The sequence below is a fragment of the Eptatretus burgeri genome, chromosome 1 (assembly GCF_056783735.1).
Source record: "Eptatretus burgeri isolate ZD-2024b chromosome 1, Ebu_testis_v1, whole genome shotgun sequence".
NCBI lineage: Eukaryota > Metazoa > Chordata > Myxini > Myxiniformes > Myxinidae > Eptatretus > Eptatretus burgeri.
This window is the reverse complement of record NC_140961.1, coordinates 38406391-38427340: the sequence shown is the minus strand read 5'-3', so window position 1 is coordinate 38427340 and position 20950 is coordinate 38406391. Positions and strand designations below refer to the sequence as shown.

Below are 20950 nucleotides of genomic sequence, written 5' to 3'. Positions count from 1 at the left end.
TCCAGAACGGCTGGACAGATTGAGGCAAAATTTCACATACACTTTCCCCAAGACATCCTTTCAGAAGTTTGTTAATTTCTAATTGATAGGTCACATGGTTTGGTGGCCATATTGAATTTACCCTAAAACCTTCAAACATCTTCTCCAGAACGGCTGGTCAGATCAAGGGGAAACTGCACATACATATTGCACACGCTTAGGGAATATAAGTTTGTTCATCCTCATTTACTATGGTGGGGGATATCGAAGAATTTGTCTTCAACGGATGTTTTATTTCATTAATATACGTGCAGTTAGACCTTTCCCTCATGTCTAATGGGTCAAACTGGATGAAGTGCGTTGTGTGGATCTCGTAGTTGGGTCTGATTATATCTCTATCTTCACTCCAACTATTTTCCTCTTACTCCTGAAATAAATCCAAGCAGGCACCACACCCAGACAGCCGCCTGTGAAAACCACAGCAACATCCTCCACGATAAGAATGTGTCCTCGCAGAGGCCAGAAGAAGCATCAACTACACAATGGAAAAATCCTCTGCGGCAAGATACGGTGTCTCAGGGAATAGTCGAACCATACATAAAATCCAAACGCTGTACAGGACAAATGTGGTGTGCTCTTTTCAACCCTAATAATTATATACAATCCTTTCCTTCAATCCATGACACAGATCAGGGCAGGCACCGTGCTCAAGCAGCCGCCTGTGAGGATCACCATTGTGATAAATAACCGCATGCACGATAGCGGAACCGCACGCAGCTCCGTGATATTTACCATCACACTGTATGGGGCATGAGTAGCGCACATCTTTGTTCGGGTCTGCACGCTGGTTCAAAACGGCATCTTCTCATCGATCTTCACTCACCACCATGGCCACCAATACCTCCCGCAGATGGCCGACATCCTCCCGCACCTTTGACTCAATGCAGCCGCCACCAAGCAGAGGGATGCTGTACGGCCCGGATCGCTCGGGCTGCATTGCGTCCGGACGAAGCAAGCGCATTGATCAGCGCCAACCACAGCGCGCCTGAGCGGGCATGTGGGGCCAACGCGGCCCTCGGCCAGTCGCCGGAGCATGGCCCGGGAGTTCAGTGCAAGGCGATTCATATAGTGGGGTTCGGAGCGAGACAATTCCACAGCTCAGTGATGTCTAGGCGGATGTAAAATGAGGGCGCTTCCGGTCGTGGCGGCCGGGCCGCGTGGTGGCCAGGGCCCAATGGGAGCGCCCAATGCGGGTGCCGACGCATCACTTTGGGGCGGCGCCCCGCCCTGCAATGGAGGGCCTAGAAAGGATGGATCGCGAAGCCGTCCGTCATCATCGTGGTCGTCCTCATCCTCTTTGCCTGGCCTTGGATCGATCTCTGCATATGCCTGCTGCTTCGCAAGTCCTGTCTGCCACTCCGCCCACTCGCTCACGACCTCCACCTTCTCTGGCATCTCCACTCCCTCGCCGCTGGCTCCACCCACCCACCTTCTCCGCCTGCCTCTTGCCTTTCATTAATCTCTTAATTAATTAATCTTAATTAATTAATCATTAATCTCTTTTCTTTCATTAATACAGCATGGTCCGTATCCTAGCCTAGCCGGGACTTTATTCCAAACAATCCGTTCTTTTAGTCGGTACATTTATTGGCAGTGTCGCTCGGCTGCATCTGATCCGGTCAGGTAATCTGGTTCGGACAAGGCGTACCGAGGGCATGTCCCCCGGTAATTAGGTCACGTGATTATTTTTAGGTAACCGGATAAACCTTAGATGGAGGACCTTTAGTCACGTAGTTGAGTTATTGGCGTCCACGGTCGGTTAGCGACCCGCCGCGTCATGGAGTTATCCGTGTAATTGCATTTTTTTGTATTTGACCTTTTTGACCTCACCCCAGGGGGCAGAGCCAATAATGATACTGCTCTCATGTCTTCTTGCCATGTATTGATCATAATTACCAAGTTTGCTCAATTTCTGCAGAACCGTTTGGGAAGAAATAGCATGACGGACACTGACAGACAGAGCCGATTAAAACAACCCCCCTCCCCCCACATGTTTTTTTCAAGCCTGGGGATAATGAATGGTATACTCACAATAGATCAAGACACAACATTCTTTTGGTGTCGTTTTTTTCCCCCAAAATACAAGTACAAAAATAATAAGGCAATAACTTTTGAACTGCAAAATAAAATATGAAATCAGAGTTGAGAAATTTCTTAGTCATGTGTATGAAAATCATAGCTTTTGAGGAAAGAACTGCAATCAGGAAATGGAACGCACAGCATGAAATATTACAATTATCTTCATTTGAACTGAGTGATCATCGGAATTCACCTCCAGATCAAATCTCCCACATAATCGCCATACATGATTGTACAAGACCCACATCAACATCCTCTAAAATTGGTAAGTCTCATGGTCTTGGTCAGTTTTAGATTTGGGTTAGCAAAGGATGGAAAGAGCAGAGGATGCAAGACCAGAAAGGAGGCGGTATAAGACAGAGAGACCACTGACCTGTCTGCGATGGCCAAGTGTTAACCCCATCGACTCAGCTTCAATGAGGAAGATGTAAAATGGACACTCGGTCAATCAGTGTCCATTAGCATGTGTTAACAGTGTGGTGCAAATGCTTCCAGGCACTGCAGCTAAGGTATCACATCGAGCCCAGTTATCTGTATATGTGACAGAAAAATGGCTCTAATATTAGTTACGTATCCAGGTGGGCATCTTCCGGGCCGACCCTCAGCCATAAGACCTCCAAACCCTGGTGAGGAAATCAAGACAAGGAGAGGGTGGGAGGAAATCTCAGGGGAAGTTACCAGAGGGGGACCACGCTCCTTCCCATCTTGGTCTGGAAAACTATGGGCATTAGGGTCGATACAGCGAGGAGTTTCTTTTCACCCTTTACAAACAGCCTAATGGGCAGGTCAAATCTGGCGGAATTATTGGGTCATTCAGGGCAAAACCAAGCAATTCAAATGCAAAAAGCAAATGTGAAAGTGCTTCTAGCAAAGGAAGAACAACTCAATATTTCCCTCCACTTCAAGTGGTGGAACTTACTCGACCTCTAATTTTGAAAAACCTGACCTTGTTGCGAACATTTTGATTTACATTTCAGCTCTTCCATTGGCCTTCAACATTGTGAAAAAAAATTCAAGTTTTCTTTATCAGTTCATCATTTTACAGTTACCATCAATATCATATGTAGTCATTCCTTGTGTCAACATCCAAAGCTATTGCGAGGTTTAAGAAGTTCTGAGAGACCAGTACTCAAGGAGCATTGCATGTAAAAGTTAGTTATGTACTGAGAAGACATGATTGTTGGTACTGACTGTACACACGAGCAGCCAACCCTTGATATGGCCTCCGCTGGTTCAGATATGCAGGAGACGAGCAGGTGAAAAAGCTCTCGAAGCATGGAGCATAAGAGACCCTCCCAGCCAAGTTCTGCATCCAGACAGTGAGCATCAAGCTAGAAATGTACAACCTGGAGTCTGTGAGCAGCAAATTTGATTTGTCGAGACGATGTAAAATGCCGTGATATTCTGTACAAGTATTAACGAAACGAAAGGTTTATGAAAGTGCCAATAAGGTGAATTGTGCTCTTCAATGTTCAAGTACAGTATATATAATACTGTCGGACCCCGCTATTCGCGGGGGATATGTTCCTGGAAAATGCCGCGAATAGTGAATCCGCAAATAGCGGGGCATTGTGTCAATGGAAAAAGGGTGGATAGGTTCCCGGTGGTTCATGATTCATTCAGGAAAAATCAAAAATCCCGTGAAAAACCACGAATATGCCCACGAAAAACCGCGAAAACATGAAAAAAATCACGAATCCACGAAGTATAGGGCTGCGAATGTTGAAGCAGGTTACATTTTATAAACCGCAAATATGCGGGGCCTGGGAACAGCAAATCCACGAAATGCGAATCCACGAATAGCAGGGTCCGGCAGTAATTATGCCTGGTGTTGGCTTAATGGTTAGGGTGGTGGGCTTGGGATCCTAGGATCCTGAGTTCAAATCCCACTCAGCTGTTGAATTAATACCAGGTGGGGTTGAGTCTGCCTGTCATCCTTCTGAGGTCGGCTAAATGAGTGACAGCATGCTGGTATCCTGTGTCGGAGTGGCGACCCATCCAGGATTGTGCCCAATAGCCAAGGAGACTGCTGAGGCAGCACCAATGCTCTGCACAGAGTCTGGTCCTGATGGATGAATGGATGGTGGGCTTGGGACTCGAGGGTCCTGAGTTCAAATCCCACTTTCCATTTATTTTAATACCAGGTGGGGTTGACTCAGCCTGTAATCCTTCTGAGGTCGGCAAAATGAGAACCAGCTTGCTGGGATGATTGAGCTATTTGAGTATACTGTGTCGGAGTGGCGACCCGTCTAGGATTGTGCCCAATAGCCCAGGGGACTGCTTAGGCAGCACCAACGCTCTGCACAGAGTACGGTCCCAATGGATGGATGGATGGACAGTAACTGAAATCAACTAAAGATTTTAGAAATAGAAAAAAAAATTTTCGGGAGCTTACTGCTATCGCATTGTTTACATCACCTTATTTAACACGTCACAATAGTTCTTTACGCTTGTTGTTTGTGTCCTTTATGATAATAACAATAATACCATTCCTTTCGTGCCGTGAAGGCGCATAGGGCTGCCGAGGCAGTTCCATTGGCAAGGAGTACAGTCCTGCACGGGTCGCCACTCCGACCCGATGCAGGTTACCCTGAATGGTTATTACCCAAGTACAATGGTACTCATTTCGCCGACCTCGGAAGGACGACAGGCTGAGTCAACCCCACCTGGTGTTACTTCAACGGTACGTACACAGGGGCTCAAACTCAGGACCCTTGGGTCCCAAGCCAGCCACCTTAACCGCTAAGTAAACACCAGGCTTTGTGTCCTTTATGACATCCTTAAAAACAGTGAGTTTCTTGTTTGGAATGATTTTTCAATTTCGTTTGACTGCCAGACAGGCAGACAGTAAAAAACATTATCTCACTCCTCTTTGCGCATGTACGATCAGGATGAATTCAGAGCCAAAGTACTGCAAAACTATGGGTTAGTGTTCCGATCCATTCTCCAATTTGTGTTCAAAACCAAAGATTCAACATAAATTATGTTGTTCCTCGATCATAAACTGACATTGGAGACAGACAGAGTGAACCAAAGAAGGACAGATAGACAGACAGACAGTGTGCTTTTTGCTTCGCACACGGGATATAAACCCCAATTGAGCATCACACCCGAGAATCCATGTCCAGAACAACATATAAATGACACCGTTCACTTGGGATACACCGTAGCGTCATTCTGGGCGTCGTATCAGTTATATCATAATATTTAACTGAAACAGTGTAAATATTAAAAAAAAAAATCTAGAATGTCTCACTGTACAGCTTAAGACATACTACAGTCACAGCAAAATAGTCAATCATATGCTCTGTACCCACCATGCTGTGTGAAGTTGTGAACAAATTCTCCTGCAAGCTCACAGCAAAGGCCCAGCGCATGTCGGAAGTTTCCTGCCGCACCTTCCCAGTAGGCCGCATCACCATGGCTACGGGCAAGCCAGGTAGTCATGACAGGAAGCAGCAGGTGTCCGACTGCATGGACAGCGAACCTCGGGCCTGCGTGTGGAAAAAAAAAAAACAACAACATACGAACAATGTTAAATCACCAGTTGAATGCCTGGAATAACAGTCATGAGCCTGGGGATACTTCAGAAATCACCACTCTTGAGGAAGATGGAAAAGACAAAAACAGATAACAGAGCAACTGATAATTTTGGTTACATTGCACAAGTCATGCTCAACCTGAGCAAATAATGTTAAATAAATTTACATTGTAATGTGATCACTTGGCAAGCCACTGCATTCTTTTCAGATATCCTGTACTTATGGTCTATGAAAGCGCAACAGATCTTTGGTCATGACTATCGCACTTGATTTGACTGTAAAATGCCAAATGGAGCATCATGTGAAAGAAAACAATTACCGTATTTTATGGCCGACAAGTCGATATGAGTACAAGCTGTTTGGCTAATTGGCAAATTCCCACATTTTTCTTTCCTTCATTCATAGATAAGTCGATTTGGAGTACAAGACTAAGCTCGATCAACTAGCGTCGTTAGCAAAACTGTCATTCAGAACAACAGAGCTGTTAATTCCTCCCTGACTCTGTCAACGCATCACTGCCGCCAGTACTTCCATTCATGATTATTTTTGAGCTGTTTTGTATTTATGATTTGAATTACTTTGTGGGACGACCTGTCGGATAAACGAGGAATGCAAATAGTTTTTCAACATGTTTGTTATCACATAGAGGTAGGGTATTTAAAACAGGAGACAGAATCATTATCAGAACTGGCTCACAGCACATTGCATTTTATCACAGTTCACGACTCCTTAATAAACATGAACACCAGACACTTATCATATTCAAGTATGCAATTTGGTGTCTGTCTGTCTGTCTGTCTGTCTGTCTAACCGCCATACATTCGGTCGATATTTATCGAATCTCAACCAAACTTACCAGTGGAACTAAGGTCACACGATGGAGGTTGCAGCGACTTAACTCGGTTCCTTCCCCAAGGGGAATTTCCGCCTTGGATGAACTCCACGTGAAGGTGTATATAAATAAGTCAAAATTATTATGACCACAAACTATTTTGTCAATTCTTTCCAATGTATGATTACCTTTTTAAACAGTTGCTACTGTTCGTTTTTTTTTTTAAGGAGTAGCTATTGAAAGAAATTTGAAGCAAACCAGGGGTATGTTCCATCAACAACTACAACCATTCGGTAGAGCGCATACCTCCGCCAGGCTGTACAGTTTACGTTTTCTATCCCACTGATAAGCCAGATATGCATCTGGACCTGAACCAAAATCTAATCGTCTTGTTCATGTCACCTACCTAACTCAACGACCTCGTTTTGTTTCAACTTTTTGAAACATCATGCCATGTGTCGTTTTTGGCCCCATCTCTCAATGGTGAAGAATCACTTTTTAAATTCTCGGATACACATATGGCTCTTCACCAAAATCGAATTAATTATTTCTTGTCACACTAAACCAATCCACCATGCTTCATCCGAATCCGTCCACAATCTTTTGAGATATTCTGCTTCAGACAGAAAGATAGATGGGTGAAAACATATCCTCAGTCCATCTTCGGTGGTGGACGCAATAACAACGCCAATGACAATAGCATAATATTAATGTTATTACAAAACAATATTAATCATAATAATATTCCATCTCCCCAAGGGGTTTTTCTTCCTTGGACAGACGGTTAACGTGTATAAATAGCTTATCGTGGCGTTCTGTGCGGCACCCCGACCAGAAGTAAAAAAAATCATATAAACCTCAAACACGTATGATTAGCTTTTCATGGTGGTTAGATGGACAGTCACTACTGTTGTTTAACACTAAACTGAAAGGGAGGAAACCCGACGTTCTTGAGGCCCGAGCCTAGATTTAGTGCAATCTATATACCCCAGAGAAGATAATAACATGACCCTTACTGCCACTCCCATAGGGACTGGGTGTACTAGCTGTAATAAAAGCACATTTTGATCCATGAAAGAACTTAAATCACTGAGCACTGTTTCAACACGATTGATCTGACCACAGTTCACTAAAGTACACCGCATAATGACTCAATATCAGTATAGCAATTCTGTATTGTATTTCTCAGAGCCTGCCATCTCATGGCACCTTGGTGAGGACTTCTCCACTCCAAATTCACCACGTGACTCACCCGAAAGTCTGATCAGGGTGAGGGGAGCATCATATCACTCCAGGCTAATCTCCCATTTGCCTTTCCAGCCAACAAATTATTCGAGCAGTCCATCCAAAAAACGAAGGCATGCCTCTCCCTCCCTGTAACTCCTCCACTCTGCACCTGCACCTCTCCTGTCCCGACAAGCAACCTCAGTCCTACATTTTGGTGAGTACTTCTGTAACTGTTCATTTCATTGTCCATTTATGTATTTCATTTGTTCTTTATCAATTTCTTTAATATTTGTCTCGAATATATAGTTAAGTGAAGTTAAGGTTATGTAAGGGAGACCAAACATATGGCATGGGAACACATCCCCCCATTACAGCATGACGTCGTTTTGCTTAACGTCACACTTTCTAGGAATGCATCCGACATTAAATGGAAAACTTGCTGTACTGTGATTAATATCACACTTCGCAAGTTTTTTTTCAATTATTCAATTTAATGTCTTAAACCATAGATAAGTCGATTCTGAATTCAAGTCAGAGCCCAGACTTTTAGGTTAAAAAAAAAGGTCTCGACTTGTTTGCCAAAAAAAACATATGGTACTTCTTGATACATTTGAACGACAGAATTCATGGAGTACGATTCCCCACGCAGTGTTAAATTCAATTCAATTATAAATTTAGGGCCTTAACGTTTGCAGGGGTTCCATTCTTGAAAACACCCATGAACCACAGATCCACAAACTTTGGGGTGTACATACCAGGAAGGACGGACTATAGGGAAAATAGGGATAGGGACTTCAAAGTGAAAATTTGTCCAAACTGTACCTTTAATTAACATGTTTGTGCATTGTTATTGTGCTACTTATTTTCATGAATAAAAAGTTATTAATAACATAAAATAAACTTATTATTATGACTATTTCACATGCGGCCTGTGGTTGCAGGTTGCATCATTGAAGGGAGTGTGGCTGTGCTGCTGATGCAAGGTTCCCCTGTTTCCAGTAAGCTGGTGCTCATTTTGCTAACCTCGGAAGGATGACAGGTTGAGCCAACCCACCTGGTGTCATTTAAATGCACGACGGGCTGAACTCAAGACCCTAAGGATCTTAAGCCAACCACTTTAACCATTCAGGCAACACCAGGCTTATTTTCCTGAATGAAGAACATAAAATAAAGTTTATTTTCTTGAGAGTTAAGATCATGAAACTTACCTTTAATAATAATGATTTTTTTAAACTTTATCCAACAACGCGATGGCAATGTTGATGATGGCGACGATAGAGACGAGTTGATGGAGATGATCGTACATAGCCATTACGGCAGCATCTTCATTAACCCAAAACACATGCCGCACCCTCGAATGCTGCACAGTATATCGATACATAGCATGGTTCTTGGAAGTATTATGAAGGCAATTTGTTTTTTACAGTGTTCAGGTATATAATTCGATTTAAATAAAGGCTTAAAGGCGTATAAATAAAAAAAATCCAGGTTTTACGACAATTTTCCTTGCGGCTATTACACCACCCGATCTAACATGTAACATTCATTATCCGTGTCTGTTGTTTCTTTCCTTTATGACACCTTAAAAACAGTCAGTTTCCTGTTTGGAATGATTTTCAATTTTGTTTGTCTGCCAGGCATGCAAACAGACGAAAAAAATTTATCTCACTCCTGTCTACACACGTGTGATTGGGACAGCTTCAAAGCCAAATTACGTCAAATTTGGTCTTCCGATTGGTCTTCCGATCCGTGTTCCGATTCGCATTCAAAATATCGAAATAAGTTTGCTCCTCAATCGTAAACTGATGATCATAAACTGATAAGACGGACAGAAATGAACAAATTGCTTCACCCCGCTTGCTTTTCAATCCGCATGCACGGGGTAATTATGAAGTATTCATTGCCATGATGAACAGATTTAGGCCAAAGGTTTATCAGATGAAAATACATGATTAAATGGCTGCTCATCAAGCAAGGTTATTTGCATTGACAGGAATTTAAAGCTTCTTTCACTTCCGATTTAAACATTATGAATGAGAGAATTCAGCAGTCTGCTCTGCTGACAAGCGTCCGATTTAAAGAGAACATTCAGTCGACACAAAATGAAATGCTCTTTGTACAACCAGCATCAGTAACATTTCAATGAGTTCTCAGCCAGGCAGACCCAAGGCCTGCGTATATAAAAAAAGAAAATCAAATTAAAAAAATAAATCAGACTTTACTGACAAACACAGCTTGGCTGCAGACGGCAAAGTCTGGAAACTTTCCTTGGTGATCTTGGATCCTTATTTCAAGGATATAACAGATTAAGAAGCCAAAGCAGAAAGTCATTGAAAAATTAATGGAGGAAAGAGGTGACCAATTCAGATTCAATTCACTCAGTGTATAGACTGCACCGCGGTATTTACAGAACGTTCACAGCATTCTCCCAGCAGAATGTCTGGCACCTTGAATAGTGATTTTTTTCAATACTCTGCCCAAGAAAGCGACAACCAAGGTTCCTCATCCGTTGGTTGGCCACAGGAGTGCCCATTATTCTTGCTGGTTCAGATCTCGGTAAAATCCCACAAGCCGTTACGTTCTATAGGCTTGCTGGAGAAATCCAAGCAACAAGCTTTCATAGTGCTTCAGGAATGTTGAGACTGGAATTATATAACAGCCTCGAACATCCCAGCAAAACTCTGACAATGTATCCTTCTCTCCCCCAAATATGGTTTGGCCTTGTGCTACGTTTCAATTATCATCTCAATAACATTGACATGAACAGCTTTAAAATATTTTTTTTAAAACACAGCAAATTTTAAAATAAATTTAAACCATAATTTAAATGATATTTTGAAGACATGACGTGCAGTGTACAAACCAAAAGTGAGAGGCACAGCATGTACTTGTACATGGATGAAGGACTAACATGAGGTGAGCGGGTTTGGGGGGGGGGGAGGGAAGGGCTGCAGGACACCTGAACACAGGTGGGAAATGTAAAAACAGCATGAGATACCATTAATATGATCCGTGTGAGGTGAAGTGTACACACCAGGGACTCTCGCTACATCTCGTAGGAGCTGGAACAGGAGTGCCAGAGTGGGTGGTTGGTGCTGCCGTGGACATGTGGAGACGGTGTAAGCAACGTTTTCCAAAAGAGTAGCCCACACACTCACCAAGCCTGCCACAAAACAAAGCTCTCATTGATCCGCTGTAAACATTTTCAACATATAAATGGTACAGCTAACCAACTACAATAGCATGACCATCAAAAACTGTACAATGACAAAGAATTCCAAAACGAATGTTTATAAAATAGATTCAAACGTACAATGAACAGTCCCAAGTGGGATAGACGCTCGGCTCCCGATGGAGGGCGGTCATAGTCGGACTGCATTCAGTGATTAAGTGAGTGTTAGGGGGCCTAAAGGGTCCCACTAGGGGGTCTTAAAGGGTAAATGGTCTTCGGGTTCTGAAGGGACCTGGGAGTTTTAGGGGTCTTATGGGTCTTAACATTCTGAAGGGTCTTAAAACGTCTTAGGGGTATGAAAGTTTTTCAATAGTATGTAATTAATCCACCTACTCACGTTCTGTGTGGACAGACAGACAAACAGACAAACGGACCCAAATGCAAGACCCTCTCCTCTGGAGAGGGTAATTAAGAGGTTAAATAAAGAGCTTTAAATGAAACAACAATTAAACATTTCGTGAGATGATGGAATCTCAAGATATGTGATGCACATACAAACGTAGATTACATTTTGAGTTAATTAGCGAATTATCTCCACGTGGATGGAATTTTTTTTTTTTAAAGGCTCCATTAGTTTTTGCATATCGACGTCATGAATCATCATGCCGAGTTTCAAAGCGATCCGTTGAGTCGCCTCGGAGGAGGGAAAAAAAAAAATGTTGATGGACCCATTGCCAGAAGGAAGGAAGGAAGGACTCACTGACTGACTGAAGGACATCGTTGTAGCTTAAACAACTCTTCCCGACTTCGTTGTAGACAAGCTAAAATGACAGCTTTATCACCTTTCCAAATATATTTCCTTCTTACTACATTTGAAAGAAATGCTGACAAAGATTCTCACGATTCCTTTCAAAACAAATACTGTACTGTCTTATGCGGCGTGTAATTTCCTTGGCTTTATTTAGTATCAAGCCTTGAATCAAGGTTTATTATGTGACCAAACATTATCTTGTTCTGCTGAAAATCTTGAAATAAAACAAAAACAGAGTGAGAAAAAGAGGAAACGTCCTTCTCCTATCTTACTGGGGACTTAGTTGAGCACAGTAGAAAGAGGAAACGATTCCCTCGCGTCAGAGCAGAATTTACACAAAAGTAATGCATTTCATATCAGCAGCGTAGCCTGGTGTTGGCTTAGTGGTTAGGGTGGTGGCTTGGGATCCCAGGGTCCTGAGTTCAAGCCCCGTTGGCTGCTGAATTAACACCAGGGGGTTGACTCAGCCTGTCATCCTTCCGAGGTCGTCGAAATGAGTACCAGTGTACTGGTCCCGGTGTATGCCCCGGTTAGAATAGGTGTACCATATCCCTGTGTGTCGTAAGAGGCGACCAGGGTTGGCGTCAGGAAGGGCATCCGGCCATAAAACATTGCCTCAAGAAAAAGCCCAACCCCTGCACAGCAGGGAAAAATGGCTGTAAAAACGGTCATATCAGCAGCGTACAAGTAAATTCACCCACTCCTAACCACTTGTTTTCTTTACTCCAACAGGCAGTCCGAGGAGCATGCATGAATGGACTACGCTTCGGTTTAGGATGATGCACCAATTACTCATTAGTATTTGGAATAGATAGAGTCCAAAGCAATGACTAATGTGAGTAGTTCTGCCACATAGACTGGTAACTGGGGTTATAGGTCATTACCCTGCGCATGACAACCGAAAAGCGGATTTAAGCAATTGGTTCACTTCTGTCGGTCTGTCCGTCGGTGTGTCGACAACCGTCACTTCATGATCGAGGAGCAACTTCATTTCAATTAAATGTTATATTTTGAACAACAAATCGGAAAACGAACCTGTCGTTTAGTCATACTTAGGCTATGAATTTGTCGTCCTGATTGCACATTAAATAATGTGGTGTATAAGACTTGTGATATACATGCATATACAGGGTGTTCCAAAAGTCTGGATCCATAGGCATTTTTCCTAATATACAATTTGATATTTTTCTTTTTCTTTCAGATCCAATAGTCCAGTAAACCAACGACTTTTAATTGGAAAAAAATAGGGGAGAAATGAAACTTGGCAGGTACCTTCATGTGATTATCAGAAACAACATACTAAAAGTCCCCGAGTGTCACGTGTGAGCCAACGTCGCTACACCGGAAGTGACGTCATACTTTTATAAAACCACTTAATACCTGTGACTTCTCAATATCTGTTAGGAAAACAAGCCGTTTTCTTGACGGATACCTTCCTGTGACTGTCAGAAACAACAGACGAAATGTCACAAGTATCACGTGTGAGCGAACGTCGCTACACCGGAAGAAATGTCACCTTTTGAAGCACACCGACACCTGCCAATGCTCAATTTGTTTCAGAAAACCAGATATTTTTATTACAGGAATGCATAAATAAAAGAGAAAACTGTATAACCAATATGCCAAATACCAAATACCAATACCAACCAACTGTATAACCAACTCCCCTCACCCAGGCAGCATTAGCGGTCGTTTTCTTGAGTGAAATTGAAATCGACGAGGACTCTTGTGCACAACTTGGTTCCCTTCATGAAACTGTCACAAATGAATACCAACCTATGGAAGACATCACCAACAGTACTGTTTTGAACATGGTCATTGAAAAGCTGGAGGCTGTCGAGCTCCAAGCCGCGAATACAAGCCGAACAGCCAAACTTTGGGTTCAGTATTTCAATCAGGTAACACTTATGCGCGAATTTGTACGTGTCGAGCGATGTGGTGATTGGCAATTGCATCTCGAAACGATTCGCGGAATGATTCCACATTTCCATGCAGCCGGACACTTGGCTTATGCAAAATATGCTCACTTGTATCTTCAGCAAATGTCCAAGTTGGATGCCAAGATGACACCAGCAGAGTTCCAGAAGTTTTCGTCCATGGGTAACTTCACAATCCGACGTAGTGATAAAATGTGGGCGGGAGTCTGGACTGACATGACAATAGAACAAGTTTTGATGCGCGCAATAAAAACGTCTGGAGGCCTGACACGTGGCCGAAGCATGACTTGACAGTGTTTTGAACCGGTGGGTGCTCGGTATGCCTGGCTGTACAGAGCTAAATCATCGTTTTGAAGAGTTCTGTGGCGTCAGTTTCACTACTTCTGAGGAACATGTTGAACTTAGGAAATATCACCAATTTCGGGATAAACAGGATGTAGAAAAACTCTTTGCGTGGCTAACAGTCCATTCACCTTTGCCACAAAGTCATGAATTGATGTCAATAGGTTCCGGTGTTGTAGGCAACGATAGCATCAACTGTGATTCCGCAGTAGAGATTGGTACAGAAGCAATGAAGAAATTAACGGGCAAGACTTTCGGTGATGTTCAGTTACATCGGAAAGATAGGGTCCTTCCATTGGCAACCGTCGGCAACTCCGTGAAAGTGCGCGACGAAATCATATCCATGAATATCATGCAACTGTTCAACAGGATTATCTGGGTGATAAAATCAGATGAGGACTTCGCTTCATGCCGAGAGTATGAGTTAGCCCCTCGCCCCTTGTCATTGTTCGATGACATATCCATGATAAAGACAGAGAAGACCGTCCTATACCCTGTGATAGAATCATACGCCGCAAGTGAACAAACTTATCCCAAGGATAGCATGTGCGTTGTAGACAGAGATTATCTACTGCGACAGGTCGTATGGCCACAACATGGGACATACTGTGACGTGTACAGCGCGTACGTATCCTATGTACAAAGACACGATGGTACAACCAGTTATGTCATATTTGACAGCTACGGTGATGTATGTAGCACAAAGACCGTTGAACACAATCGAAGAGCTAAAAGGGTCGAATCCACAGAGATATTGTTCACTGATGACATGCCTATTACCATTCGACAAGATCGATTCTTGACAAATGGAAGGAACAAGACCAGGCTAATTGAGGGTTTGAAAGTACAGCTGGAACAAGCGGGGATACGAGTAACAAATGTGGAGGCAGATGCCGATACGATGATTGTTCGCACTGCAATAGAACTGTCACATGATAAGGACGTAGTAGTTGTAGGCACAGATAGCGATTTACTAATTTTGCTGACTCAACTTTCTCAACCAGACAATTGCATCTGCTTCTTTAAACCCGGGAGCGGAACAACCCCTAACAAGGTATTTGATATCAGACGTGTCCGGCGTCGTCTACCAGAGGGATTCTCCCACAATCTGTTTTTCTGCATGCGATTACTGGTTGCGATACCACTTTGGCTCTCTATAGACAAGGGAAGAAGAAAGCATTCGAGCTACTACTGAAGCGTCCAGATCTAAATACGTGCTTGGAAGTCTTCAATAACCCCTCATCATCAGAATGCTCCGTTACATCTGCTGGAGAAGAGTTCCTACTCGCGCTTTATGGAGCTCTGAGAACAACATCTTCCCTGAACAAGCACAGATATCACTGTTTTATGAAAGCAGTTGCAAAGTGTCCAATTCATTCCAAACTCAAGCTCGCATCCCTACCACCTACGTCTGCAGCAGCAAAAGAACATTCCATGCGTGTTTATCATCAGGTTCAACAATGGTTAGGTTGTGATATACCACCGACAGAATGGGGTTGGGATTTAGTCGATGGACAGCTGTATCCAATTCTTACGCACAAGCGTCCAGCCCCAGACACTCTTTTAAATTTGATTTCATGCAACTGCAAGACTGAATGTGAGTGATGATGCAGATGCAGGAAAGCTGGCATTCAGTGTTCACCGCTATGTGGTCAGTGTCGCGGTGGTGGTTGCAGCAATTCTGAAAAACCAGACACTGATGAAGAAGTGGACGATGAGCCAAGCCGTGAGGTCCAATGTGAAGAATCCAGTGAGCTTGTGCAGTCTGACAATAGTTCTGACGATGAATATGATGAAGATGACACAGGTTTACAAGAGGAGGATCTCGCGAGTTCGGATGTTTATTCGGATGAACCTTCAGCCTCAACCTCGACCAAGGGGGTGCGAAACAGAAAACTAAGCATGTAAACAATAAGCAGTGATGCCTTCGGCCAAAAACTGATACCTTTGTTGATCCTGTGAGATTTACTGCAAGTGTTTGTGACCGAGAACAATTAGATTAAGTATGAAAAAGTCTCTAAAAGTGCATTTTACGGTAATGACGTCATTTGCGGTATATAATAGTGACGTTAGCTCACATGTGACATGCGGGGACTTTTAGTATGACATTCTATAAGGTCCAAAGAAGATTCCCACCAAGTTTCATCTCTCCCCTATTTTTTTCCAATCTTTGCCAAAAAAGTCGTTGGTTTAGTGGACCACAAGATGGCTTTGAAACCAACAATTGAAGATCGAATTGAACTCATTCTCATGTACACAAGACAGGATTCTTCACATCGAGGAGTTGCTGCCGAATTCAATAGAAAGCATCCTGATAAGCATCCAATAACACATGCCACTGTTAAAGTGTTTAAACGTTTTAGGTTCAGAAATGTTCAACGTCCTTGTATTCAGCGTATAGACAAGTGTCACAAAGTCCAAGACCATCAATTTGAGCATTTCCTGCAATAAAACTTTTCAATAAATTTTTGCCTATGGATCCAGACTTTTGGGACACCCTGTATATTTCCGAAATAAGGTTTTTCCCATCAACGGCACTTAATTTTCCGGAATTTTTTTTTTTAAACGACCTTTAAAATCATTATTTTTTAACTATAATTGAACTATAATCAATTGAAATATATAAATGAACACTGTGTGGGGTAAGGTGTACTATTAACTCTCTAGTTATAAACTGTATAAGGTGTTCTTTGTAATCAGTTCATCAGTGGCTGGCCTGGAATCAAATAAGGTTTTCCCTGTTCCCTGTTCCCTGTTTTCTCTAACACCCTCCCCCCTCCGCAGACCAAACCCCCAGACAAAATGACATCTCACAAATTGCATAACCAACCAGAGCCATCTTCAATGTCAATTGGAGAGTCGAGGACATCAGGGTTCTCCTCAGCAGTCCCCGAGGATGAAGTTGAGGCTGAGAGTGCGAAGGTGAGACGGGGGGCTTGGAAAACAGGTCGTGTTGGCATCTCGTACGTTTTGGTGAGAAACTGAGGAGACAAACGGGAATAAGTGGAATAATAATTTTGGGTTGAAGATTGAAAGATGTCTTTTGGGGTTAACCAATTCGTGTTTCCATCTGGACCCCAGGCTTATGACATGAACCGAGGTTCAAATCCCATACAACACATGTGTTTATCCATTGTTCACAAATGTCTGTGTGACCTATGCAAAAGCAAACATGTCTACTTATGTCTTTGTTCTCCAGGTGATTTATATACTCTAAAAGATCCCTATAAGGCTTGAAGCAAAGAATGTATAAAAAAAGACAAATGCCATTTATGGAGCATTGACTTTGGCCCAATTTTAGCCATGCATGTACATGGTATAACGACGAGTCGTCTGACAATATTTTACATTTTACACCGAAGGCATTTCAAATAATTGAAGGACAGGCTGATGGAGGGAGAAACAGTCATGCCGTTTGAGTTGAAGGAAGCGAAGGAGGGAGAACATACATCAGAGACAGACTTGACAAGGTTGCACCATGACTTTGAGGAGGAAGACAGGTTGAAGAATTCACCCTTGAGAGTTGCAAAAGCACGTTTCCTGGCTTGCCAAACAAAGGACACACACTTGTCGTGAACCTTACACAGTTACTAAAAGGTGCCCTTGGTGGAGTGACCATTCGCTGTTGAGAAAGCAAGCTGCTTCACCACACAGCCTCTGCACAGGATTCAGTATACTAGAGCTGAGAGGGTGCATAGGATAGCCGAGACAAGATGGATAAACTGGTGAATGAATTGGGTTTTGGCTCAAGTATTCCCTGATGGAATCAATGTGAGATACTATGGTCTGGAGATGGTAGCTCAATCATTTTGAGTGGCAAATTAGAGTCCCTGTCAGTTGACTTGTGTGAACAATCATATTCTGTGGCATTGAGGTTGCTCCCTCACAGCAGCCGGAGAGATACAAGTGCTTTGGCAAGAACATGATCAGAACCAAGAGAGGCAGATATAAAACAGGAGAGGCTGGATGGAAAATTAGTTATGCCAATATCCAGGAGGGAGGACACACTAGTTGAGAACTTTACAGATTGTGTTAAATCCACAAAGTTGCAGAAAGCAGCAATGCCTCAGCTGGTTGTTGCAGAGCCGACACCCAGCCAGCTGACATCACGACAGTTGAAACCACAACAGATGAGGAAAACAGAGTTGGGATTGGGAATTATGAGTTGATACAAGTTAGAATTGTCATTGTCAGGTCAGGTTCGATCTGTGACCTGCTACAGGTACCATGTAAACCTGTACTAACCTGTTCCATGGTCGGGTTGTCGGCGACTAAACCGTCTCCCCTACCAGGTTTTCTGGTGAGGAGGGTGTTTGGATATGGACACCCAGCAGGATTAAAAACAAAACCTGTCAAAGGGCGGAGGGGCTCCTTGTGAGCCAACGGCCATCCATATCTAGTGCCCAACTGTGTCTGCGGACGTGCTCCTGCAGTTGGGTTACTTTTTTAATGAGGAAGTTGGTGGCAGGATTTGCACTCCGGCCACCGTAAAACCCTTAATTCCGCCAAACGCAAAAACGCAAAAAAATCTGAAAACCCACTCCGTGGGAGTACCTCCTGTGCAGTTTCCCTTCGCAGGGCAGCTCACCGGATGACGGGATTGGGGCAAAGCCTTCGGGACCCCCAATCTTTGATGATAGGAGGGAAACCACGGGGTAACATCCCTGGGTCAGATGGCGGGAGAGTGTGTCGGAGTGGTGCTGAGGTGTCGTCCACCAGACGGCGGTCTCCTTGGGTTAACCTGAGGCGGTCCCTTCGGGTGGGTGTCTGGAATGTCCTATCCCTAAGAGAGGATGATCACCTGTCTCTGTTATCATCTGAGCTTAAGCGTTTGGACATCGGGATTGCAGCTCTCTCTGAGGTTCGGAGACCGGATTGCGGCGAGATAATGGTGGGTGGTTACACCTACTATTGGTCTGGTCGCTCTGATGGTTACCATACCCAAGGAGTTGCTGTAGCTGTGTCCAATAAGCTGACCCCAATGATAATTGAGGTAACACCGGTGAACGAGCGTATTGTGAGATTAAGGATTCGTCACTCCTTAGGTGTCATTTCCCTGGTCTCTGTTTATGCTCCGACTGAGGCGAGTGATCTCACCGTGAAGGATGCATTCTACGCCACGCTCGAGTTTGTGGTTGATCAGTGCCCCAGACGAGATACACTTCTAGTCTTGGGGGATTTCAATGCATCGACTGGAAATGATAGGGATGGTTATGAGGTGTGTGTTGGTCCCCATGGGTCAGGAACTATGAACCAGAATAGCACTAAGTTCCTTGACTTTGCAAGAAGTCATGGACTTAGGGTGGGTGGTTCATGGTTTCAGCGCCCACAAGCTCATCGCTGGACTTGGTATTCCAACGCTGGCGGTGTGGCAAAGGAGATTGACCATGTCCTCATTGACGGTCGTTGGAGGATGATCCAGAACTGCAGGGTCTACCGGAGTGCTCAGTTCCTCAATACTGACCACAGGCTTGTTGTAGCAACTCTAAAGCTGCACCTTGAATCCTGGAGAATGGTACCATCCCAGCCGAGGCTGGATGTTGGCAAGCTCAGGGATGAGAGAGTAGCTGAGGAGTTTGCGAACAGGCTGAGTGGACACTTGGGGGGTCTGGGTGCTTTGGGGGGTCGTGAAGAGTTGTGGAGCGCCTTCAAGACCACCGTCCTTGATGTTGCCGGTAGATGTCTTGGAGCTCACCACAGGGCAAAGAAGAATTTTGTCTCTCAAGGGACACTGGATACCATTGACCAGAGTTGCAGGGCCAGGCTGAATGGCAGAGCTGAGCTGTTCAGGGAGCTGAGGCATAAAACTGTACGTGCACTGAGGGTGGACAAGGAGGCCAATGTGCGAGGAATCTGTGAGGGGGTAGAACATCACCTGTGGACAGGTGATTCTCGCCCCACTTACAGGGGAATTCGCGCATTACGTTCATCCAAGCCCATCCCTCGGAGCACTGCAGTTCGAGCAGAGAGTGGTAGGCTCTTGACAGAGGAATCTGAAGTGAAGGCCCTCTGGGCCGGTTACTTTGAGGGGTTGTACCAGGCTGATCCCCCAGCTGTCGAGTTGGACGTCAAGCGTGTTACAATCCCTGTTGCTGACCCTCGAATAAACTGTGGTCCACCTTCACTAGTGGAAACACGGGCTGCGGTGAACCAGTTGAAACGGGGTAAAGCTCCAGGGATCTATGGCAAACATGCTGAACTTCTCAAGGCTGGTGGAAATGCTGCACTCGTGTCATTGCATGCAGTTTTGTGCTCTGCCTGGAACACAGGCATCATCCCAACTGACTGGAAGAGGGGCCTTGTTGTCCCTCTCTGGAAAGGGAAGGGTGATCGCCAAGACTGCAACAACTACCGAGGGGTGACGCTGCTCTCAGTGCCGGGCAAGGTCTTTGCTCGGATAATTCTTGATAGGGTTCGCCACCATCTGCTTGAGCACCAGCGTCCAGAGCAGTCAGGCTTTACACCAAAGAGGTCAACGATTGACCGTATCCTTGCCCTTCGTGTCCTCACCGAACGCAGACGAGAGTTTCGGCAGGGGCTGCTTGCAGCCTATGTTGATCTCTGTAAAGCGTTTGATTCAGTGAATCGGGATGTCCTCTGGAGGATTCTTGGTCTTCGTGGGGTGCCACTAAAACTGATCGATCTGATGTCTGAACTCTACTCTGGTACTGAGAGTGCTGTGAAGTGTGGTGGTACCATCTCTGACTTATTTCCAGTTGTTACTGGAGTTCGTCAGGGATGTGTACTGGCCCCACACTTTTCAGCACTTGTATGGACTGGATTTTAGGGAGGATATCGGAGAGATCAAGTTGCGGTGCATCGTTTGGGAATGTCAAGATCTCGGACCTTGATTTTGCAGATGATGCAGTCATCTTTGCGGAGACTTTAGATATCCTTTTGGGGGCCCTCGAGGTGCTGAATGAGGAGTCGGAGCCGCTGGGATTACGGGTTTCTTGGGTCAAAACTAAG

At 44.3% G+C, this 20950-nt stretch overlaps 1 protein-coding gene across 2 annotated transcripts in view; it reads right to left on the bottom strand.

Moving 5' to 3' along the window:
- Nucleotides 1-20950, bottom strand: part of ARFGEF3 (ARFGEF family member 3) — a 175899-nt gene that overhangs the window by 35740 nt on the left and 119209 nt on the right. For both annotated transcript variants that reach the window (XM_085879999.1, XM_085880010.1), the window contains exons 27-30: nt 16812-16962; nt 10754-10882; nt 5436-5612; nt 3310-3424 (exon numbers count right to left, since the gene is read on the bottom strand). In XM_085879999.1, the coding sequence (XP_085736125.1) occupies nt 3310-3424; nt 5436-5612; nt 10754-10882; nt 16812-16962 (572 nt within the window). The remainder of the gene's footprint in view (nt 1-3309; nt 3425-5435; nt 5613-10753; nt 10883-16811; nt 16963-20950) is intronic.